General features: G+C 54.8%; 1 protein-coding gene across 5 annotated transcripts; it reads right to left on the reverse strand.

Moving 5' to 3' along the window:
• Positions 1 to 907: 907 nt before the first annotated feature.
• On the reverse strand, positions 908 to 18,456 carry CACNB1 (calcium voltage-gated channel auxiliary subunit beta 1). Of its 5 annotated transcripts, none has more exons than XM_032457905.1 (14): positions 18,182 to 18,456; positions 15,672 to 15,758; positions 12,576 to 12,695; positions 11,676 to 11,798; positions 10,974 to 11,110; positions 10,666 to 10,742; positions 9,278 to 9,297; positions 8,934 to 9,014; positions 8,430 to 8,488; positions 8,135 to 8,244; positions 7,834 to 7,985; positions 5,247 to 5,342; positions 4,541 to 4,726; positions 908 to 2,762 (listed from the first exon to the last, which is right to left on the reverse strand). In XM_032457905.1, the coding sequence occupies exons 1-14, from the start codon at positions 18,263 to 18,265 to the stop codon at positions 2,298 to 2,300; spliced, it is 1,797 nt and encodes a 598-aa protein (XP_032313796.1). In that variant the 5' UTR covers positions 18,266 to 18,456; the 3' UTR covers positions 908 to 2,297. The 5 variants fall into 5 exon arrangements, with proteins under 5 accessions (XP_032313796.1, XP_032313795.1, XP_014407561.1 ...); XM_032457904.1 differs by lacking the exon at positions 9,278 to 9,297 and adding an exon at positions 10,107 to 10,261 and having other exon boundaries at positions 18,182 to 18,455; XM_014552075.2 differs by lacking the exons at positions 9,278 to 9,297; positions 15,672 to 15,758; positions 18,182 to 18,456 and adding exons at positions 10,107 to 10,261; positions 14,290 to 14,437.
• Between the last annotated feature and the right edge of the window lie 1,134 nt (positions 18,457 to 19,590).

The raw sequence follows: 19,590 nt of genomic DNA on the forward strand, positions 1-19,590 counted from the left end.
GCGGTGCCAGCTTTGTCATCACCTCCTTGTGGACTGTGGGTGGACCAGCCACTTGGCCTGTGGGCCTGCCCAGTTCCTGTCTCCTTGGGTTTGCTAACCCCTCATCTGGAGGGTCTGGATGTCTGTGGCCCTCGACCCACACACACACACACAAACACATGCTTTGGGCAGGAGCATGTGGGACTGGACAGGAGCTCTAGTCCTCCAGGTCCACCACTCCAAAAACAAGAATCAGGAGAGTGGAGAAATGGTTTGTGGGTGCAGGCTACAGGTGACAGCAGTAACAACCATCAGAAGTCCACATCCTGCCAGCTGGTGATGGCAGTAACTGGCACTGTCACCTGCTGATTTTCTCCCTTGCTCTTGATCGTTAGGTCTCTCAGGCTGGGGCTGGGGGAATTCCAGATTCTCGACCCCGCACCACGGAGACCTCCTTCCCTCCCACAAGGCTGGTCAGCAGGGGCTGGGGGGGGTAGCTGTGGGGCATCACTGGAGGGAGCAGCTCAGCGCCTCCCTCTCCTGAGGTGTTGGGGAGCAGCTGAGGCCACAGGAACAGAAACACAAGCACGTGCCTCTAAGACAGCATGTCAGCGGGTCTGGATCTCACCCTACTTCCCTGTCTCAGCTTCCCATTTTCCCGCCTCTACTGATGCGGAGGTGGGCCGGACAAGGGGCTTGGGGCTGAGTGGAGAGCTCAGACGGGCCATGAAGCTCCTGTCAGGCTTGAACGTAATGCATCAGAGAGCCGCAAAACAAAGCACCATTTCTCCTGCTGAGTGAACAATTCAGGCCACAGCTTATTCCTGTGCCCAATCCCTCGCTCTCCCTCCCTGCCGGTGGGCAGCTCCCACACGTCTAGCTGGCAACTGTACGGTGGGAACAAAGAAGCAGGCTCAGGAGGCGGCCACAAAGGACAGGACGGCGGTTTTATATGTGGCAAAATACTTCTCCTAGGGGAGTACAGACGAACAGACGGACAGATGGGGGCACGACACCAGACAGGGAGGGGGAAAGGTTGGGCAGTGGTGTCTTCTAACCAGTAAGTGGAAGCTGCACCCCACTCCCGGGTGGGACAACATTGGCACAGGAGGTGGCGAGACAGGCATGAAGTGCCCATCCCTGAGGCAGGCAGCCGGGCAGGGCCCCGTCCTCGTTGGCACAGTCGGCTCTCTCTGACCCAGCAGGGTGCTGGGGAGGGGGGCAGGGCTGCTGAGCTATGGGGATCCTAGGCAGAGGGACACTCAGGGCAGAGGAGGTATCAAGGCCTCTCCTGGGGGGAGTGGACATGGGTGAAGGACAGGATCACAAGAGGCAAATATAGAGCAGCAGCAGCAGCAGCCAAGCCCCCCAGGGGAGATCCGAGGTCCCAAGGCAACCCCTGGGGTGGTGATTACTTCTGGGGCACCAACCCACAGGGCCTCTCCCCTGGGGCCTGAGTGAGAGTGAAGGAGCAGTTTTTTGGTTTCAAAATGAGACAGACCAGAGTATTCCATGGGCTCCACACCCAGGTGACATGGGGATTCAGGGGGGCTCAGATGCAGAGGAGCCCCCCCTCTTCTGATGGCAGCAGGCAAGGGATGTTGTAGGCAAAGCTCATTCCTGGGGTAGGCAAAGGCTGAGGCATGGAGGTGGTGGGGCAGGTAGCAGCATCTCGGGTTACCCCCTCCTCAGGGTTCTAGGTTCTGGGCGGGCAGAGGGCACTACTGATGCCTGCCAGTTTCCACTCAGACCACTCCCCAAGACAAGCTCCCCATGGGGCTTCCACGCTGTAGCTTTCACTCCCAGACAATGCTGCCAGAAACCTGGGGGGAGGGGTGGGCATGATGAGGGACCCTGGATCTAGGGTTTGGGGAAGAGAGCCATCATGAGAAAGAGTCTGTAGTCTCCCTCTCCAGGAAAAGCCCCCCTACCCTTCCCAAATACTCGAGGTTGGAAAAAGAAAGGGCCATCCCATTTAGGACCCTCATTTAGAGCCCGGAGTAGAAGGAGTTAAGGAAGTGCACCTTTTCTCTGGGTGAGGGGAGAGAGCCCCCTGAGGTGGGGAAGGGGACACTGAAGAAAGGTGGGCATCCCCTTATCCATCCACAGTAAGTAGATAAAAACCTACAGCTGGGGCTTAAGGGACTCCCAGGAGCCGGGTGGGATGTTACCACTTAAGAAACCCCAAACATTGAGCAAAGGCATCTGAAAGGAGACAGCGCCCCCTGGAGGCAGGATACATCCCCAGTGGTGAGCCCCTCCGTCCCTCCCCTCCCCTGGGCTCAGAGCCCTTCCTCCCTCGGTATGGCCCCTGCCTCTCAGCGGATGTATACACCCCGACCCCAGCCCTCCAGCTCATTCTTGTTGCGCCCGAGAACTGGACCCCTGCCCTCCGCGCAGTAGCGGGCCTTATTCCGGCCGCGGTTCCGGTTGTCGGTCAGCTCCTCTTCATAGTCTTCTTCCTCATCCTCCCAGGATCCCTGTCGGGCTGGTGGAGTGCTGCCCCCTGCAGGGTCTCCAAGCCCTGGCCCCTCAGAGGGGTCAGTCTCCATGTCCACACACGAGTCTCCCAGCTCCGTGTAGGCAGAGTTTCGGTTGCCGGAGGTGTCGGCATCAAACGTGTCTTGGCGGGACAGTGCCCGCAGGGTGCCCGCCCGGCCTGGCGGGTGGCTGCTGGAGTAAAGGCCTGGGGGCTGGCCCAGCTCTCCCGGGTACTCGTGCACGCTGGCATGCTCCCCGGTGGCCCGTTCCAGTGACTGGTCCCCGGAAGCAAGGTAGGGTCCCTGGTTAGCAGACAGACGGCACACACCATGCAGATCAGGCAGGGGTGAGAGAAACACAACAAAGCAACGCAGGTTAGTGACGGCACCAAGACACCCAGCCTGGCTTAAGGAGGAGGGTGCTGGCCCCAGGGGATGGGCAGCCAGCAAATGGCTCTAGAGCCCAGCCAGAGGACAGAACTCAAGGCATTTGCTTCTCTATTAGGACAGGGGGAACCCAACTTTCTTAAGGTGTGAGGAGGCGTGAACTCTCCTGGTAACCATGGTACAGAACCCATGGACGATTAATCATAGCTTCAAGACACGTCATTAACGCTGTCTTGGGGAAAATCATCATTAACAGCTCATTAGTATTGCCACTTGTTAGTGGTTGATTGAGTTAGTCATTGCCCCAGTTTCCCAAATATATGAAGGGGGGATTTCAACTCCAGCTCATTAACCCCAGCTCCTTCAGCCCAACCAGACTCTAATCACAGGCTTCGGGAAACCCACACTTCCTCCCACCCATTCCCTAGTCAGGTGACTCTCTCCAAGGTTGATGGGATTCCTCGCTTGCCCCCAACAAAGACTCAATGCTTCAGCGGGGGAAGGCTGATGGGTCTCTATCCCCCACCAGCAATGATGAGATGGCCCAATGTCCTCAGCACCAAATGCCACATGAAGGTGATCTGATGGTCACAGCCACCATGCATGCTCCTGGGTGGGGCACAAAGAGGCCTGGGTTCTAGTCCCATCCCCTGCCACTTCAAGTTGTGTGACCTTGAGCAGTTGACTCCCCTCTCAATGACCCAGTTTCTCTGTGGTGGTGTGATGGGGATTAGCCTAGAGCAGCAGTTTCCAAACTATTCCCCAGAGATCTGGGGAGGGTGGACAGGGCACAGAAGTCTTCAGGGGTCGCCATGGAGGGGAAGTGGAGGCCAAGCAGCTAGCTCCCTCCTAGCAGAGCAAGGAGGCTTATCTAATAATACTGAGCTTCCACATAAGATTCAGTGAACAAATGGCCTCTGGTGCCGAAAACACATTTAGAAAGCAATGGTCTAGAATGATTTCATGGGTTTCTTCTGGCTCTAATCTAGAACCCAATACTTAATGGTCTGATCTCAGAGACAGGCAATGTGGCTCCCATGGGAGGAGGTCTAGGCAGGGTGAGGCACTCACCAGAGGGTCTTTCCTGGAATCTGTTTAGAGTGGAAGGTTCTGCATCAACTCATAGAAAATGTTTCATTTTGGGGCCCGTCTGAGAAACCTCGAGGGATTAGGGCTCTGCGAGAGGGGGCAGTCTCTCTGGTTTTAATGACCCTGCTCTGTGGGATTTCCTGAGTCTGAGGGCCCTTGCTCTGATGGGTCTAAAATGCTATGACCTCTGTTGGGTCTAAAATGGGTGTGCACTCCAGCAAATGAATATATAGGTCTTCCTGTTTTCTTTCTAGTCACTTGTCTTATAAGGCCCCTAATTAGGCCTCATATCCAAAGCCACTGAAGTAGCAGATGAAGTCCTATGGGACCAGGCCCAGGGAGGCACCACCAGCCAGCCCCAATCCCATCAAAAACCACAGACACCAGAAGCTGCCACTCACCACATTTTTTACAAAATAAAACTCTTCCCTTCCTTCCCCATGTTCCCTGCACTCCAGTTCCTTCCGAGCCCTGGGCGGGAGGGGAGATGGGTGGGGCACCTACATGGTGTGCTCCTGCTGCTGGGGCACCGCCCTGGCCTTCTGCGAGGCCTCCAGCCCGCCCCAGAAGCTCAGATTTCTCCTGAGTGAGGTGAGCACCTGTACCTGTAGGTTGGAGACAGGGGCAGGGCTGGCAGCCAGGGCTGCAGTAGCCATGGTGCGGTTCAGCAGCGGATTGGGTGGAGTGCTGCTGGGCGGGTGTGTGGCCTTCCAATAGGCTTCCAAGTACTCGGCCAAGTGCTCGCAGGCATCCTCCAATTGGTTCTCATCCAGGATGATGTCAAACATTTCCTGCGGAGGCGGGGTTAAGGGTGGGGCTGGGATGAGCTGGGCGTGACCAAGGGGTGAGGGTGTGGCCTGGGGGCAGTGGGTGGAGTCGAGGGGTTGAAGGACAAAGTTAAAAAGAAACCTCTGTATGTCCAGGAAGAGGAGGGTTCCCAGATATCTAATTTGACAGAACTCCAACTCCTTCATTCTACATATAAGGCAACCAAGGTGTGGAGGGGTGCTTAACTCCCTACAGAGAAGTGGTGCTTCTGGGGCTAGTTCTTTTTCTTTTTTTCCCCTTAATGGAGGCACGGGGGATTGAACCCTGGACCTCCTGCAAGCCAAGCACGTGCTCTATCACTGAGCTATACCCCCCACCCCCTACTTCTGGGGCTTGAACGCAGTCTGTGACTGCCTGTCTCACACTCTTTTCTGCACCTAAGGACGGGGCCCAAGTGTTCCTGGTCACCCTCTCATGAAGGCCAGAGGAAACCAGGAGAACCCAAATGCCCCCCTTTCCCTTCCTCTGGGTCTAAGCACTCACGGGGGGACACTGCGCCAGCTTCTCCGAGGCCGCAATTTGGACATTGAGGTGTTTCGACTGAGACTTCCCTCGAGACTTGATGAGCCTCTGAAGTACCTGGTTTGTAGGGGGAGAGAAGGAGCTAGAGGGACCTCACAATGCACCAAGCCAGAGAGGCAGATGCTGGTTGGAGCCAGAGTGGACAGGCAGTATCAGGGCGGGGGATGTGCCATGACTCTCAGCCCGGCTGCCGCTTCAGAAATGACCTCACCAGCACTGTGTCCATCCTACACGATGCTCAGGCTCTCTCCTGGGTCTCAGGCCAGCCTCTTCTGAAAAGTTCTAGCAGTGGCTGTATGAAGGGCAGTGATTCTCCTTCTCAGCTCCTCTAACCTTCTTTATAGGCTTCATTCTCAGGGCCAACTTCCCCTCCACGTTAACAGCAGCAACCATTCTTTATAGGGACACTCTCTATGTGCTGGCACTATTCTGTGCTTTTTACATGATCAATTCATTTCATCCTGATGATCATCCCGTTACGCAGCCACTATTATTATTCTTACCTCAACCATAACAATAATGATAATGATAGCCAAATATAAAGCCACAGTCTAATCTAAGTGATCAAAGTTAACAACATCAATGACACAACAATCTGACATCCCGTGCTTCCCAATGCAATGCACTCACAAGGACAGACCGCGCTGATGATGTTCCTACCAGACATGCAAAACCTAAATCTAGTCACTGGGAAACATCAAAGCCACACTGAGGAACAATCTGCAAAATAGGTGATCTGTACTCTTCAAAAATGTCTGTGTCATGAAAATCCAAGAAAAGCTGAGGAACAAATTCAGCTTAAAGAATACTAACGAGATACAACTAAAGGACGTGTGATCCTGGACTGAAGGGAAAATTGCTGTAAGGGGCATTACTGGGACAACTGATGAAACTGATGATGGACTGTATTTTAGATAAGATTTCTTGAATTTGACAAAACTGTACTGTGGTTATGTAAGTTAATGTCCTTGTTCTAAAGAAATACATTTGGGAATATTTCGGGATAAAGACATGCAATATCTACAACTTACTCTCCAATGGTTCAGGTATACATACATAAACACACATATACACGTAAAATTTGCGTACATAGAGGTGAAGTTAGTGTGGCAAATGTTCAAAATTAGTGAGTCTGAAAAAAATTAAATTGTACACTGGAAATGGCTGAATTGAATGGTATGTGATTTTTTTTTCAATAAAGCTATTAAAAAACAGTGGTGAATCTGAGTGAAGGGTGTTCAGAGAGTGAGAGTCCTCTGTGCTACTCTTGTACCTCCTCTGTAAATTTGAAATTATTTCAAAATAAACATCTTTGAAAAACAGAACAGATACAGAGCTTAGTAGGTGCCAGGCACTCTGCATGGGTAGTCTGTTTACTTAATCTTCACACCCACCATTTGAGGATCCCTATTTTGCAAATGAGGAAACTGAGGCACAGAGAAAGTCAGGTGACTCGCCAGAGGAGCACAGAGCCGGTAAGTGGCAGCACTGGGACATACACTCAGGCATCTGGCTCCAGAGTCCCCACCCTTAACCTCAGTTAGGGCTCAGGGTAGGAAATGAAAGTGTGTGTTAATTTCTAGCTCAGAAGTGTTTTTGCATTCATTATCTCATTTGATCCTTTCAGCGTCCCCAGGAAGTACTTAAATCCCATCACCCACTTTATGTCCATTAGAAACTTGGGACTCAGAAAGGTTAAGTCACTGGGTGCTCCACTCAGCCAGGGCTAGCCTGCAACAGTCACCACTCTGATTGCCTTCAGGAATCAGACAGAACTCTAGGCTTTTTACATCAATCCTCCAATCCTCTCGTCCTCCAATCCTCTCAATAATAACATAAGAGAGGGACCATAATCCTCATTTTGTAGGTAAAGAAATTGAGGTTCAAAGGCTAAATAATCTCCCCCCGAAGATCTCAAGCTCAATAAAATACAACAACCAAAAAAACCAACAACAAAATTTAATCAATCAATTAAAAACAAGCCAATCAGGGCTAGGCTTTGAACCCCAGGCTGTCTTCTAACTTCAAATCCTTCACCTAAATTCACCCTCCATGTTTCTCAAACCCCTGATAATGTCTAGGAGGGCAAACTAATGGAGATGCAATATGACAAAGGACAACGGCCTTCTTACCAATTTCATCTTTATCAAGGCCTAAATGAGGGCAGAGCAGCAAAAAGACAAGAAGGACCTCTCAACTGCTAACGAGCTGGGTGACACTGGGACAAAAAGCACAGAATTCTTTCTGTTTTCTGGACTAAGGATGGGAGGTCAACCAAAGTAGAGACAGGGGACAGGCCTGCATGACCCTAATAATAATATTTATAATAGTTAATACATGATGAGATACATTATATGAGACCCTTTGCTAAGTGCTAAGGATTCACATTAGGTTGAAGCTTCACCATATCTATACAATGGAGTTTGACAGGGGAATCAAGGCGGCGGGAGATTAAGTTACACAATTAGTAAGCAGTACCTGGGGTTTAAACTCAGGCAGCCCAACCAGAGCACTCCTGTCCCCATTAGGATAAGACTCTTGCACTCACCTTAGGAGAGGTGATCTTGATGTAAACAATGATGGGGGCTAGTGAGGTCTTGGAGAGCTGGGCTGGGTGGTTGATGGTGTCGGCGTCCAGGGCAACCAACTGAAGGGTCCGGGCTAGCTCAAAGATTCGCTCGATTTCGCTCTGAACCTCAGCTGGGGGAGTGGAATCATGGGGAAGGGAAACGTAAGGGGGGGCTCCCAGGAGGCGGTTGGCAAATATAACACTTCTGGAGATGCCCCTGTCCCTCACACATCTGGCCCCAGCACAGAGGTCAGGGGGTGGGGTTAAGGGGTGGGCTCACCCAGGCTGGAGCGTGTGTTGGAGCGTTCAATGATGATGTGTTTGCTGGGGTTGTTGAGGACTGAGCGCTTAGCCAGGGAAATGTCTGCCGTCACACGAGTGATGGAGATCCTGGAGGATGGGGCAAGGGGAGTCAGGGGTCCGTGTGGGCTAAAATGCCCTGCCGACTCCCCAGGCTCTAGCCTGCCTCTTATCCCTCAGTCCAAGAGTTTCAGGATTGTCATTCAAGCCATTCTGCCCGTCCCTGGCAGCAGAGGACCACGGTGGGGGTGGAGAGCCAGCTCCCAGGATCTTACCTGCCATCAAACCGATGCTTCAAGAAGTCAAATAAAGCTTTCTGCATCATGTCTGTAACCTGAGGTTGGGAGTTGGGGTGGGGGAGAAGTCAGGTGTTTAAAGCCCCTCAGGAAGGGTGGACTACTGGGTATTTGTCCCCTGACCTTCTATTTTCTTCTAAAACCCCTGATAGGAATGGGTCCCTGTTGGGAAGAGGGGGCAGTCCTCCTGAGTCCGAGGGGCCTCCCCTGGGGTTTCTGGTTCCTAAAGTCCTTTTAGGTGGTATCTCTGGGAGGACTTTTCTGGGGAGGAGGTGGGGTAGAGAGGACTAGACCCTTCTGAGTGGGTCTCCCTGTGGGTTGGGCCCCCCTGAGGCAGGTGTTCTCTGAAGGTCTGTGGCCCTCTGGGGAGGAAACCCTGGGAGGGCCCTGCTACGGAATCTCTCTGGGGTCTAAAGACCTTTCTATGGAGTCTCTCTGGAGGTCTGGGCCCCTCTGGGTCCACTCCCCTCTAGGGGCTCCTACCTCATATCCCTTGAGCGACGGTCCCACCAGGATGATGGGCCTCATGGAAGGTACCACGTCATAGGGGGGCACATGCTCTGTCTGGGGGGGAAGCAGGAAGGGGAAACCCCAGAGTGGAGATGGCATTAGCCCCTGTTCCCCCACCTCCAGGCTCCCCCATGCATCCTTTCCACCCCTGGTCCCAAAGCCCGGATGTGGGGATTGGAGTGGGGATGGGGAGGTACGGCGAAGGAGAACCAGGAGGGGTGGGGGACATAGGGGGCAGATATGGGAATGGGTGTTAGAAGGTCCCCTAGCTCATCCCAGGGGGTGGGGAGAGGGACACAGAAAGCTGTGATACTCACCGATTTCTGCTTCTGTTTGGCTGGGTCCAGAATGCCAAGAGGGGGGAGGGGAGGAGAAAGGGGAGGGTACCCAGGCAGGGGCAGAGGGCAAGGGAGGAGCCAGGACAAGAGAGGGAGGAAGAGCGGGCAGACGAGGAGAGATAACAAGGCATGCGTGTTAGTGACAGACAGAGCCAGAGAGAGGGGACGGGACCCCATGCCAAGGGTGAGCCAGAGATGTCCCTGGCTCAGGGCTGGGAGTGGGACTGACAGTGAGTCAGGGAACTTGGAAAAATTCAGATATCCTCTACCCCCTTTCTGGGTCTTGGAAAAGAGCTGGGAAGAGTGACAGCCCCTAATTTGGTGCCCATCTCATGGCCCCAGTGCAGACCAACCAGCCCATTTTAAAGGTTCCCTTAACTGTCCTACTTTGCAGCCAGGAGACCCCCAGGTGCCCACCCTAGCCCCAAGGAGTCCAAAAATGGCAAAGAAGGGTCACCATTCCACTTTCCACTTCACACGTGGGGCAAACATGGACTATCCCACTGGTAGTAAGGGGAAAGGTCAGGTTTCATTTCCACCAGATTCTGCTTTCAGTTGGGGGTGGGGCAGCCTTCCAAGAGAAGGGGCGCTTCAACTGCAGAACCATCCCTTCTGGGGGAGTGGGTTAGGGTGCGGCGACAGATGTGCCCGACCTTGGTGCCACTCGACCCTCCCCTCCTCCTCAGCAGGAAGGCCTGATATGCACAGAATCAGGCTGGTACCACATCTCAATCCATCCCAGCCCTCATCCCCCTGCCAAACAGCTGGGCCCTGACCTCCCCTCTTGCAAGAACCCAGCAAGAATTACCTTCTTGAAGAAGGGGATGCGTTTGCCGTGGGGTGGCGGGGTGGTGACACTGCTAACACTAGTCTTGGCGGAGCCACTCTGCTCACCAAGCTCTGCTTCCTCATCCTCTAACTCTAGGGGGTCTAGTTCAAAGGCTAAGTTAGTCATTTCATTACCTGGACCGGAGAGTCAGGATTGAGGGAGGAAGGAGGCGAGGTGGGGAGGAGTGTGATGGACATGGAGACACAAGTACAGAACGCAGGGATGGGATGGGGAAAAAAGAAAGAAGAAGAGGTGAATGGAACAGGGCTGGGAGAAATGAATGGGGGGGAGGGGTGGGGGAGTCAGGCAGAGAGATGGAGCTACCAAAGAGATGGGAGAGGAGAGACATGAGAGAATGGGAGCTGACAGGCCCAGCTTGTGGCGTGTCCTACTCTTCAGGGAGGGGGTACCACTGGATGTGTTTGGAGGACTCAGGATTGGGGTACCCCTTATTGTGGGGAAGGCAAGGGTCAGGCAGTAGGAAGACCATCCCACCCAGGAGCTCCACCCCACCCCCTGGGGTGGTGGCAGCTCTTACCACTGGCAGGGGGTGTGGGGCGGCGGGTGCCAGTCACCACGTCTCCCAGACTGGAGCTGGAGTTGTCACCTGATTTGCTGTGTGGGCAGAGAGAGAAGCAAATGGAGCCATGAGCAAGGAGGTGGGCGTGAGAGTGGGGGATCGTGTTCCCTCCCAGGCTGCCCGCCCCCTGCTCCCAGATTCTCTATTCCCACCAGTGATGCCACAGGAGACTCTGTGTCCTCAGGGGTATGGGTCAACCCTTGGGGCCTAGTCCTGGCTGGATGGCCTCTCCTGGGGGTGGGAGTGCCCCGCCCCCAGCCAGACACCTGGAGCTGAGGCGGTTCTGGCGCAGCTTCTGTTCCTGCAGGAGGCGCAGGCTGTCCAGTTTGACGGGGCTGGGGATGAAGCCAACCTCACAGCCCTCCTTCACCAACCGTCCGATCCACCAGTCATTATTGTATTTCTGCAAACAGCAACGGTAGTTGCAGGTGGGAGAGACCAAGAGGGAGATTAGCAGAACAAGCCAGCAGCCAGCTCCAGGGGACACCACCCCAGGACTTGCCTACCCTGTTCAGACAGTGGCACCCTCAAAGAGCCCGGCCCTGGCTCCTGCCTCTGAGTACAGCCTCCAATTCTCAGGACTCTCTGGGACCAGCATCCTCTTATGCCATGGACCACCCTGTCCCCAAGCACATCCCTGTTCTGAGAGACCTTCCTCCCACCACGTGCCAGCTCTACCCTGGAAAGGCGGGGAGAGGAGTAAATGCTGACACCTCCATGTGCCTGGCGCACGGCCGCTCCACTGACAGGCTTCATCACCAACCTTCCCAACAACTTGTGACCTAGGCATTACCATCCCATTTTACCAATGAGAAATTCGAAGCTCAGAAAGGTACAAAGATTTGTCACACAGCAGATTTAGCCCAGCTCTGCTTGGCTCAGAATTTCTCCACTAGGGTTCCAGTTGCCCCTCTCGTGGCACCCACTACCCTGCCCTCCCCTCCAGATGCCAAGTGATCTCTCCCCACCTCTTTGATGTGCAGGAAGTCCTTGGGCTCGAAGGTGATGGCCACTCCCTGCACAGGCACCTCATCCCCTGGAGATGGGTTGTAGCCGACATTTGTCCTCACAGCAAATGCCACTGGCTTGGTCTAGGGGAGGTGCCCAGGAAGGATGAAAACCAGAGGGTTAAACCATAATGTGATGTACAACTTCCTGACTGGGGTGGTGATTAGGGAGAGGTTTGTTTTGTAAATTGTTCATTAAAACATATACTCAATAGTTCATGCAGCTTTTCATGTATATATTAAATTTTACAATTAAAAAAAAAAAGAAAGCAAAAAATAGAATTCAGTCCTCCACCCTTAGGATGGAGAGGGCCATCAGGAAATGATAAGTGTTGGTGGTGGGGGAGCCCAGAATGACACCGAGAAGGAATAATAATAATATTAATAAGCAATAGTAACACTACTGATAGTGGCTACTGTTCAGCGTGCCAGGTACTGTTACATGTTTTACAGGCATTATTTCATTTATTCATCACAAAACCCTATGAAGTTAAGTACAATCACTATCTTCATTTTGATGAATGAGGAGACTAAAGTTCAGGAAGGTTAAGTGACTTGCCTAAGATCACACAGCTAACAAGAGTTAGTCCAGAAAGTCTGACTCCAGAAATAAGTGGAAATTTTTAGCACTTCTCAAGCTCCTATTATATACAGAAACAGTATTAGACACTCACTATACTTTATTAGGAGCAGGTATCATAGCCTACATTTTACAGGTGAAAGATAGAGGCACGTTGAAGCCCAGTGGGACACCGGCTAGGAAGTGGATAGGCCACGACTTGACCCTGGGTCTGCCCAGGCTGCCTCCAAGGCAAGGGGTGAGGGAAATAATGCCAGTGCCGCCCTGCACATCTGTCTCACCTTGGCTTTCTCGAGCTGGGCTAATGCCTGGCGCTCTGCCTCCTTCCTTAAGGCTTCCCGGTCCTCCTCCAGAGACACATCGGAGTCTGACGGACGGCTGGTGTAGGACTCTGCTGAGCCCTGGAAACAGACAGGGCCAGCTCAGGGCCAATGGTGCCTCTCCAGCTCCTGGACCTCGGAAGTCCCCCATCACGGACGCCCCAAGCCCTGATCAGCCTGGCACAATACCACAAGGGCTAGGAGACAGTGGTATTAAATGGGAAGAGCCAGAGAGCGAAGTCTGCAGGCCCCAGGGAAGAGTGTGGCCCTAGGGAGGGTAAAGCAAGCAAGCAGCAAGCAGGGGGTTGTGGCAGGTCCAAGGACAGCTGCCTGGGGCCCAGGGAGGGGTGGGAACCTGATAGGGGCACAGCTCAGGGGAGGAGTGCCAAGGGACGAGTCTCCAATCCCTGCTCCTCCTTTATTACCCTGCCCCCAGCACCGGCTGAGACAGACTCAGTAGAGGCCCAGTGAGTCCTTCCAGGGACGGTAGCCACCAGCTTAGGCCTGAGCTCTCTGCACTGTTGGCAACGGACAGACTGCTCGTATGATAGAGCCACACAAAATTTTGCTATCTTCTGCTCAAGGGTGAGGGAAGATAGGCTTTTACCTCCCACGCCAGAAGCAGGGAAGCCCCAACCCTCAGGCTCTCCTAAGATACGACAAAGAACCCACGATCCCTGGGGTGGTGCAGGCAGGAGAGGCAAGTTCAGAGAAGAACATGGGCAAGCCTTTCCCCAGTACCGGGGCTGCCAGCTGCCAGGGTTAAGGCGGGTTCAGAAGTCTCAGTGTGCCAGGAAGCTGCTCTCAATCACACTGACCATCCCTGAGCACAAGGAACTCCCTCAGCAATGCAAGCACATGTGTAAGACACACACAGCCTGTCCAGACCCAAGGCATGAATGAACACGCTTATTCATGGATGTGCCTGGATGTACAGCTTCAAGTATGTTTAGCAAGGTATGTTCTGTGGTGTGTCCTGGTGTGCATGACTGAATGCACACAGGTACACGTGAGTGCATACAGCGGGGTGCCCTCGGTGTCTGTGTCCCTGAGAGCACGTGAGGGCAGGAGTCAGGAGGTGTGGATTTGTGTGACTGTGCAGCGGTTGTGTTATTAACAAAGGGCAGGAGGTGACGTGAAGAAAGAGTAGGACTTCAGAGATGGGGGGGGTCTTTCCTGAGGATGTGAAAGGGTCACTTGGCCAGGAATGCCCACTAGCTTGGTATGGAGGGGATCTGGGAAAGAGAGCAGATGGAGTCCCACCTCTCCAGAGTGCCCTGGTCATCAGCTGGTGCAGGTGCCCACCCCTTTCCCAGCCAAATCATGAAAATGGGAGACTTATGAGGAGAGAGGATGGGGTGGGGTGGGGTCACTAGTAAAAGCTGGAAAAAAGACACAAAGAGTGAAAACCAGTTAATTGACCATTCTCTACCCCTCCTGACAGGAACACGCAGAGTCAGGAAGACAGACACTGGGAGGAGCAGAAAAACAGACCCAGAGATGGAGCGGAAGAGAGGCACTTACTGACCGCAACACACACACACACACACCCCAGAAATGGCGGGAGACAAGGAAACAGTGAGGAGGCAAGGAGGCAGGCTGGAGTGAAGGCCCCCCACCTGCTTTCCTGAGGGGCTGCTCCCACCCCCTCACCCCCGCCCCACCCCCAGCTCACCACTACGAGGGTCCGGTTGGGCGCCTCCATCCCAGCGCCCTCAGTGCCTGGCCCTGCTGGCCTAGGGGGTGGCCCAAATTGCCCGTTCCCCCAGGGGCTCAGGTTACAAGCAGAGTTGCTACATGTGCAAACTGCTAGGGTATATTTAGCTCAGAGATGTGGCAAGGTCTGCCCCCCCACTCCCTGCCACCAACTGGGGGTCAGAGCTGGGAACTGAGAGGAGGAAGGACTGGAGGCTGGGGTCTGCTTCCCTGGGTTGGCAAACACGGAAAGAACGAAGACCTTTTCTGTGAAAAGGGGCTCCACTGAGCACAGTGTCATTCTTCCTAATCCCCAGCCCTGGCCCTACAACACCAAGGATGAGGGAAAGATCAAAGAAAGGACTTCCCGTCTTTTTGTATACTTACAAGGTACTGGGATGAAGGGCCTCTTCCCTGACTCTCTCAAGTCAGGCCTGGGCTCACATGTGCCAAGTGTTGTGCAGACAGAAGAATCATAAACAAGGGCCTCGCTCCAATCTGTAGTGGGTCTGCCCGGCATCACCCTCTCTTTCTTGGCCCTGGGGGCTGACCTCCCTACTATCCTCTGCCCTCATACACTTGCCCATTTTTTCTTCAATGGATTCCTTTCCTCATCTGATCCTAAGCCCCTCTCGCCTTTTTTGGGTACCAGGCTTTGTTGAGATGCTCTGTAGTCATAGCAACCACATGGCTCTCTCACTTCTTCTCCCTGAGCCTGAGATGGCCTGGGGTTGAGTTAGAACAGAATGGTATCTTCCTGAGAACTGAAGATCCCAGAAAACTACTTAGTTAACCACTTTGGTCAGGGGTGCTGGGCTAAAGTCCTCTCTAAAGTCAACTTCCTCCTGTCTCTCCTCCACTTCCCTCAACAATCTTTCTCTCTGCATATTAAGGAATACTCACATCTGGATGTGGAGGGCATTTCCCTGATCCACCCCTAATCAGGACTCCAGGGCCCCAAATGTCCTGGCTCCTCATTTCTTAGAACCTGCCTCTACCCCATGCTGTCACAGATTCTGGGGGAGGACATGGAAGGAGACAGCCGGCAGGGGGAGTGGGTGACAGCCTGAAGCAAGCTAGAAGGAGGCAGGCCAGGCTGTCCCTGAATGAGATGACGCAGGCAGCCAGGCAGCAGGGGCTGGTGCCTGGTGCTGGGGGAGGGGCTGGGCGGGGGCTGAGGGAGTGGGTGCAGCTGACAGTAGATGCAGAGGAGGTCATGGGGTGTAAGGGTGATGGGGTGGTTCCAGGCAAGTGACAAATGACAGGGGGTAGGGCACCTGGAGAAAGCCTCAGACCCAGCTCACCATTCCTGGTCTCCACCAACCAGCCACCTCCCTCCTCTCAGCCCAGCCTCCCCATTACCTGGCGGACAAAGCTGTTGGATGTTGTATCCGAGGATGTGCTCCCATCTGACCTTTTGAACCGCCCTTTCCTCTTGCTGTATTTGCCCTAAAGAAGCCAGGAAGGGACAAGAGTAGAATCAGAAAAGCCCATTCCCAATCCTCATCCCATCAGGCCCAGAACTACAGCCAAGCCTTAGAAATATTCCCTGATCTGAATAGCCCGCCCCTCCATCTTCTTCCTGAGATGGTACAGCCCGAGAGGGAGGGAGGGCCCAGACCACAGCCATGGGGTGGGAGACAGTGCAAGAGAGCCCTAGGAAGCACACACAGAAACCCCCAAAACCAAGCCAGAGAGGTTGGGAGGGGGGAGGTGCTGAGAAGCTGGAGGCTCATTAGGCAGCAAAGCTAATTAAGATGCTGGGCAGGCTGCAGCAGCCTCAGGGGGAAGGGAGAGGCTGCCTGCAGTGCTGGGGGTGAAGAGAGCCTGGGAAAGTCCCCCTTCCTCCCTACCTCAGCTAGAGCAGAGAGGGGCTGAGTGTGCCTGTGGCCCCCAGAGAGAAGAGGAATCGCCAACCCAGGCCCAGCTTGGCTTCCCCAAGCCCAACTCTTGCCCTGTTTTCGCAGAGTAGGGAGGGGAGTTGCAGCTCTCAGCTCTTGGAGACCTAAAACTAGATTCCCAGGGAGCGAGGAGGGGGCATGGAACTGCATTGGGAAAGTAAACATCTAAACCCAACCCTGACTCATGAGGGGCAGATTTAGCCCCCCACCTATCCTGGCAGGACTTTTTCTCAGCCCCCTCCTCACCATCACAGTGATCACACCTCTCCCCAAGGGGGCAAGAGGGATAAAGCCCTCTATACCCCAGCTGCCACTGCCCAAATCCTGTCCCCATCCTGTCCTCATAGTATCCACCAGGCTGCATCCATCTAAATGCCCCCTGACATGAGCCAGGACACAGTCCCTGCAGGTCTTCGGGGAAGCCTGGCTCAGTCCCACTGGCTGGGCTCCTGGCTTGGGAGGAGTGACACGGCCTGACCTCTCAAGCAGCCACACATTCAGGTATTTCCAGGCCTCCTATAAAGGGGGCTGCTTCTTTGCCCTCTCCAACTCACATACACACATTGGCCCCCAGCCAGTCTGGGGAGGGGGAATGATTGAGGGTTCAGGCCCTCCAAGCCCCTGCCCCCAGCCTCCATCCTAGAGTTTCTTTGCCAAAGAAGCCAGATAAGCTACGGCCAGACTAGAGGTTCCTTGGGCCTGAGTACAAGGAGGAGGATGGGTAGGTGGGAGAGAAGGGCACCTGGGAACCCTTTGAGAATCCTCCCTCCTATCACCTTCTCTCAAACTAGACATATAGACATATATCAACCTCTAGGATTGAGGATCCCTCAGTGAGCCCCAGACTCTCTGTCACATCACCACCACCATCCCAGGCTGGGAAAAGGGAGTGGCACCCAGAGGGACAAGGAACAGCTGAAAGGAAGGCCCCAGTCAGCTGCCTCACAGGCTCCAAGGGGCCTGGGGTGGGGAAGGGAGGTATTTTTAGGTCTGATCTGACTCCCCCCACGTGCCCATCAAGCACATTATCATGGTGGTTACAGTTGCTTCAGGCAGGCCACAGTGAGAAAAGAGTTAATTCTATCCTAGACTTGGGGTGTTGCCACATTATAAAAGGACATGTCTCAGAGAAATTCCCTGGCAAGACCACCCCAGACCCTGCTGGTCACTCCATGGGCACCCACCACACTCAAGACTACTCCTTCCTGGGGGTAACTCAGGGGTACAGGAAAAATGTGAGTGGGGGAGGGATGACACAGCCCCCTCCCCCAGGTAACACAGCTTCTTCCCCTCCAGGACAGTGAGTTGGCATTGATCCAACTTTCCAAACTTCGGAGGCGGTTTCCAGGCCTGGGGGATGGGGTGGGGAAGAGAGAACGAACGCGGGTGTTGGGGGAGGGGAGCTGGTCCAATATAGGGGTGGCGCTGAAGTGACTAGGAAGGTGGCCTGGCCCGGAGATGGCCCCTTCCCCAACCCTGACGGCCAGTGTCTGCGGCTCTGAAGGCCTGCTGGCACCGCCCTCTGACCATCGCCTCGGCCATCTCCCAGTGCCACCCCCGCCCCACCCACACCCGCCGGCGCCCCTGAGCGTGCTCTGCGTCGCCCCCTTTGCCTGAGCTTGCTCTCTATCCTACCTCAACCCCCAGTACCCCTTGCCAGCACCCACACTCTCAACCCACTGGAGCCGGTACCCGAGCAGCAGGGACCCTAATGCGAGGGAGACGGGGAGGCGAGGGTGACAGGAGGCCCGACCGCCCCCTCCCCGCTCGGCAAAACCGCAGCACAACTCCTAGCCAAGCGCCCATCAATCATTCACTGGCAGGGATGGGGGGCGCGCAGCCTTTCCCCTTCTGCGCCGGGCAGATAACCCCGGCCCCCCTCAATCGGACCCTACAAGGTCCCCCTCGATCCGATCCCACAAGGTCCGCGGAAGTGGCCCCCTTCCCTCGAGACCGGCCACCATGCCTCACCTGTGGGCTGGGGTCGAAGACCTCCATGGGGATCTCCTGAGAGGATGGGTAAGGGCCCCGGGACATGCTGGTCTTCTGGACCATGGAGAGGAGCGTCCCCTCCGGCCGCTGGCCCGGCCCAGCCGGGCACCCTCAACGCATGAGAGAGGCCGTCGGAACGGAGAGCAGCGCAGCGCGGCCAGCACCGGGTCCAGCCACCTGGCCCGGCCTTCGGTTGCCCTCTTCCTGCCTTCCCTCCCTCCTCCCGCTCTCTCCTCTGCTGCCGCCGCCTCCTCCGCCCCTGAAGGCTCAGCATCTCCCCCCGCCCCCTCCGCTCCCACCCGCCCCTCCCTCCTTCCCTCCCTCCGCCCGCCCCGGCCCCGCCCCTCGCAGCCCCTTCGCCAGCTCCGCACAGACAATGGGAGGGCGGCGGGAGGACGCACACCCCTCCCGGCGAGAGCTGGCCTCAGACTGGCCTAGTGTGAGGATGGCCCACTTTGGGGGGATTAGAAACTGGCCAAGGCCCTGAGAGCGAGGGGTAGGGGGTGCGGTTTACCAGTGGATGCCAAACACCGATGGAGCTGAAGCGCAGATTAGCACGGCTGGTACCGCCCCCCTCTTCTGTCCCAAACCGCTCTTCTTAGCCGGTCTCCCCATTCCACCCCAGCTTGGGCCACCGGAACTTCCCGGCCCTGGTGATCCTGGGACCCGGCTTTAACTCTTTTCTTCCCATTGTGGGCCCAGGCCGCCTTGAACCAAACAGAAAGGCTCCTCCCTCGCTGGCCGCCTGGAGGCTGAAGCAGGGGTGGGGAGGGTGTCCAAAGGGAGTCCCAACAGTAACAACAACAAGAAATTCTAGGGACCCAGGAGTCCTGTTGCCCTTGCTAATATCCACCAGACCCCAGACCCTTCCAAAAGGCCAGGAGTGGGCCCGGTTGAGGTCTGTGTTCCTCAGAAAAGAGAGGGAAAAGGAGGAAGAAATGTGGAGCTGAGGCAGGGGAGACTGGCTAAAATCATATCTAATGAACTTTGACATGCATTGTCCCCCTTCATCCTGATGTGGGGACAGACATCCAAGACCTTGACCCCACCATGATCTGTGGAGAGAAAAAGAGCAGGGGATTCTGGCAAGAGACCTTAGTGCCAGTTTAGCTCAGGATCTTTCCGGTGGTATGGCCCTGGACAAATCAGTACAACTCTCCTGTAAAATAGGATTGTTGGTACTGTGGTGTCTTTGTCACCTGGGATTATTGGGAAGATGAAATGATAGATAGCTGGGGTGTTTGGAGATGCTGTAAGGTGCTGTACAGCGGTCAGTCAGTACGGGAGGACCAGTTACCTCCTTACTCTACCCCTTCCCCTGCTCCACAAAGAGAAGAGATGAGTAGAATGGAGAAAATTTGGCCAGGTTCTGTGACCCTAAAATAAGC

This window comes from Camelus ferus, chromosome 16 (assembly GCF_009834535.1).
Source record: "Camelus ferus isolate YT-003-E chromosome 16, BCGSAC_Cfer_1.0, whole genome shotgun sequence".
In the NCBI taxonomy this organism is placed as follows: Eukaryota; Metazoa; Chordata; class Mammalia; order Artiodactyla; family Camelidae; genus Camelus; species Camelus ferus.

What these genes read in the sequence shown, in the direction of transcription:
- CACNB1 (XM_032457904.1), bottom strand. Translation starts at nt 18,265, where the DNA reads ATGGTCCAGAAGACCAGCATGTCCCGGGGCCCTTACCCATCCTCTCAG. An exon ending in CCAACAGCTTTGTCCGCCAG is followed by an intron (nt 12,696 to 15,671) that starts GTAATGGGGAGG and finishes GTCTGTTTCCAG; the next exon opens with GGCTCAGCAGAGTCCTACAC. An exon ending in TCAAGATCACCTCTCCTAAG is followed by an intron (nt 5,343 to 7,833) that starts GTGAGTGCAAGA and finishes CCTACAAACCAG; the next exon opens with GTACTTCAGAGGCTCATCAA.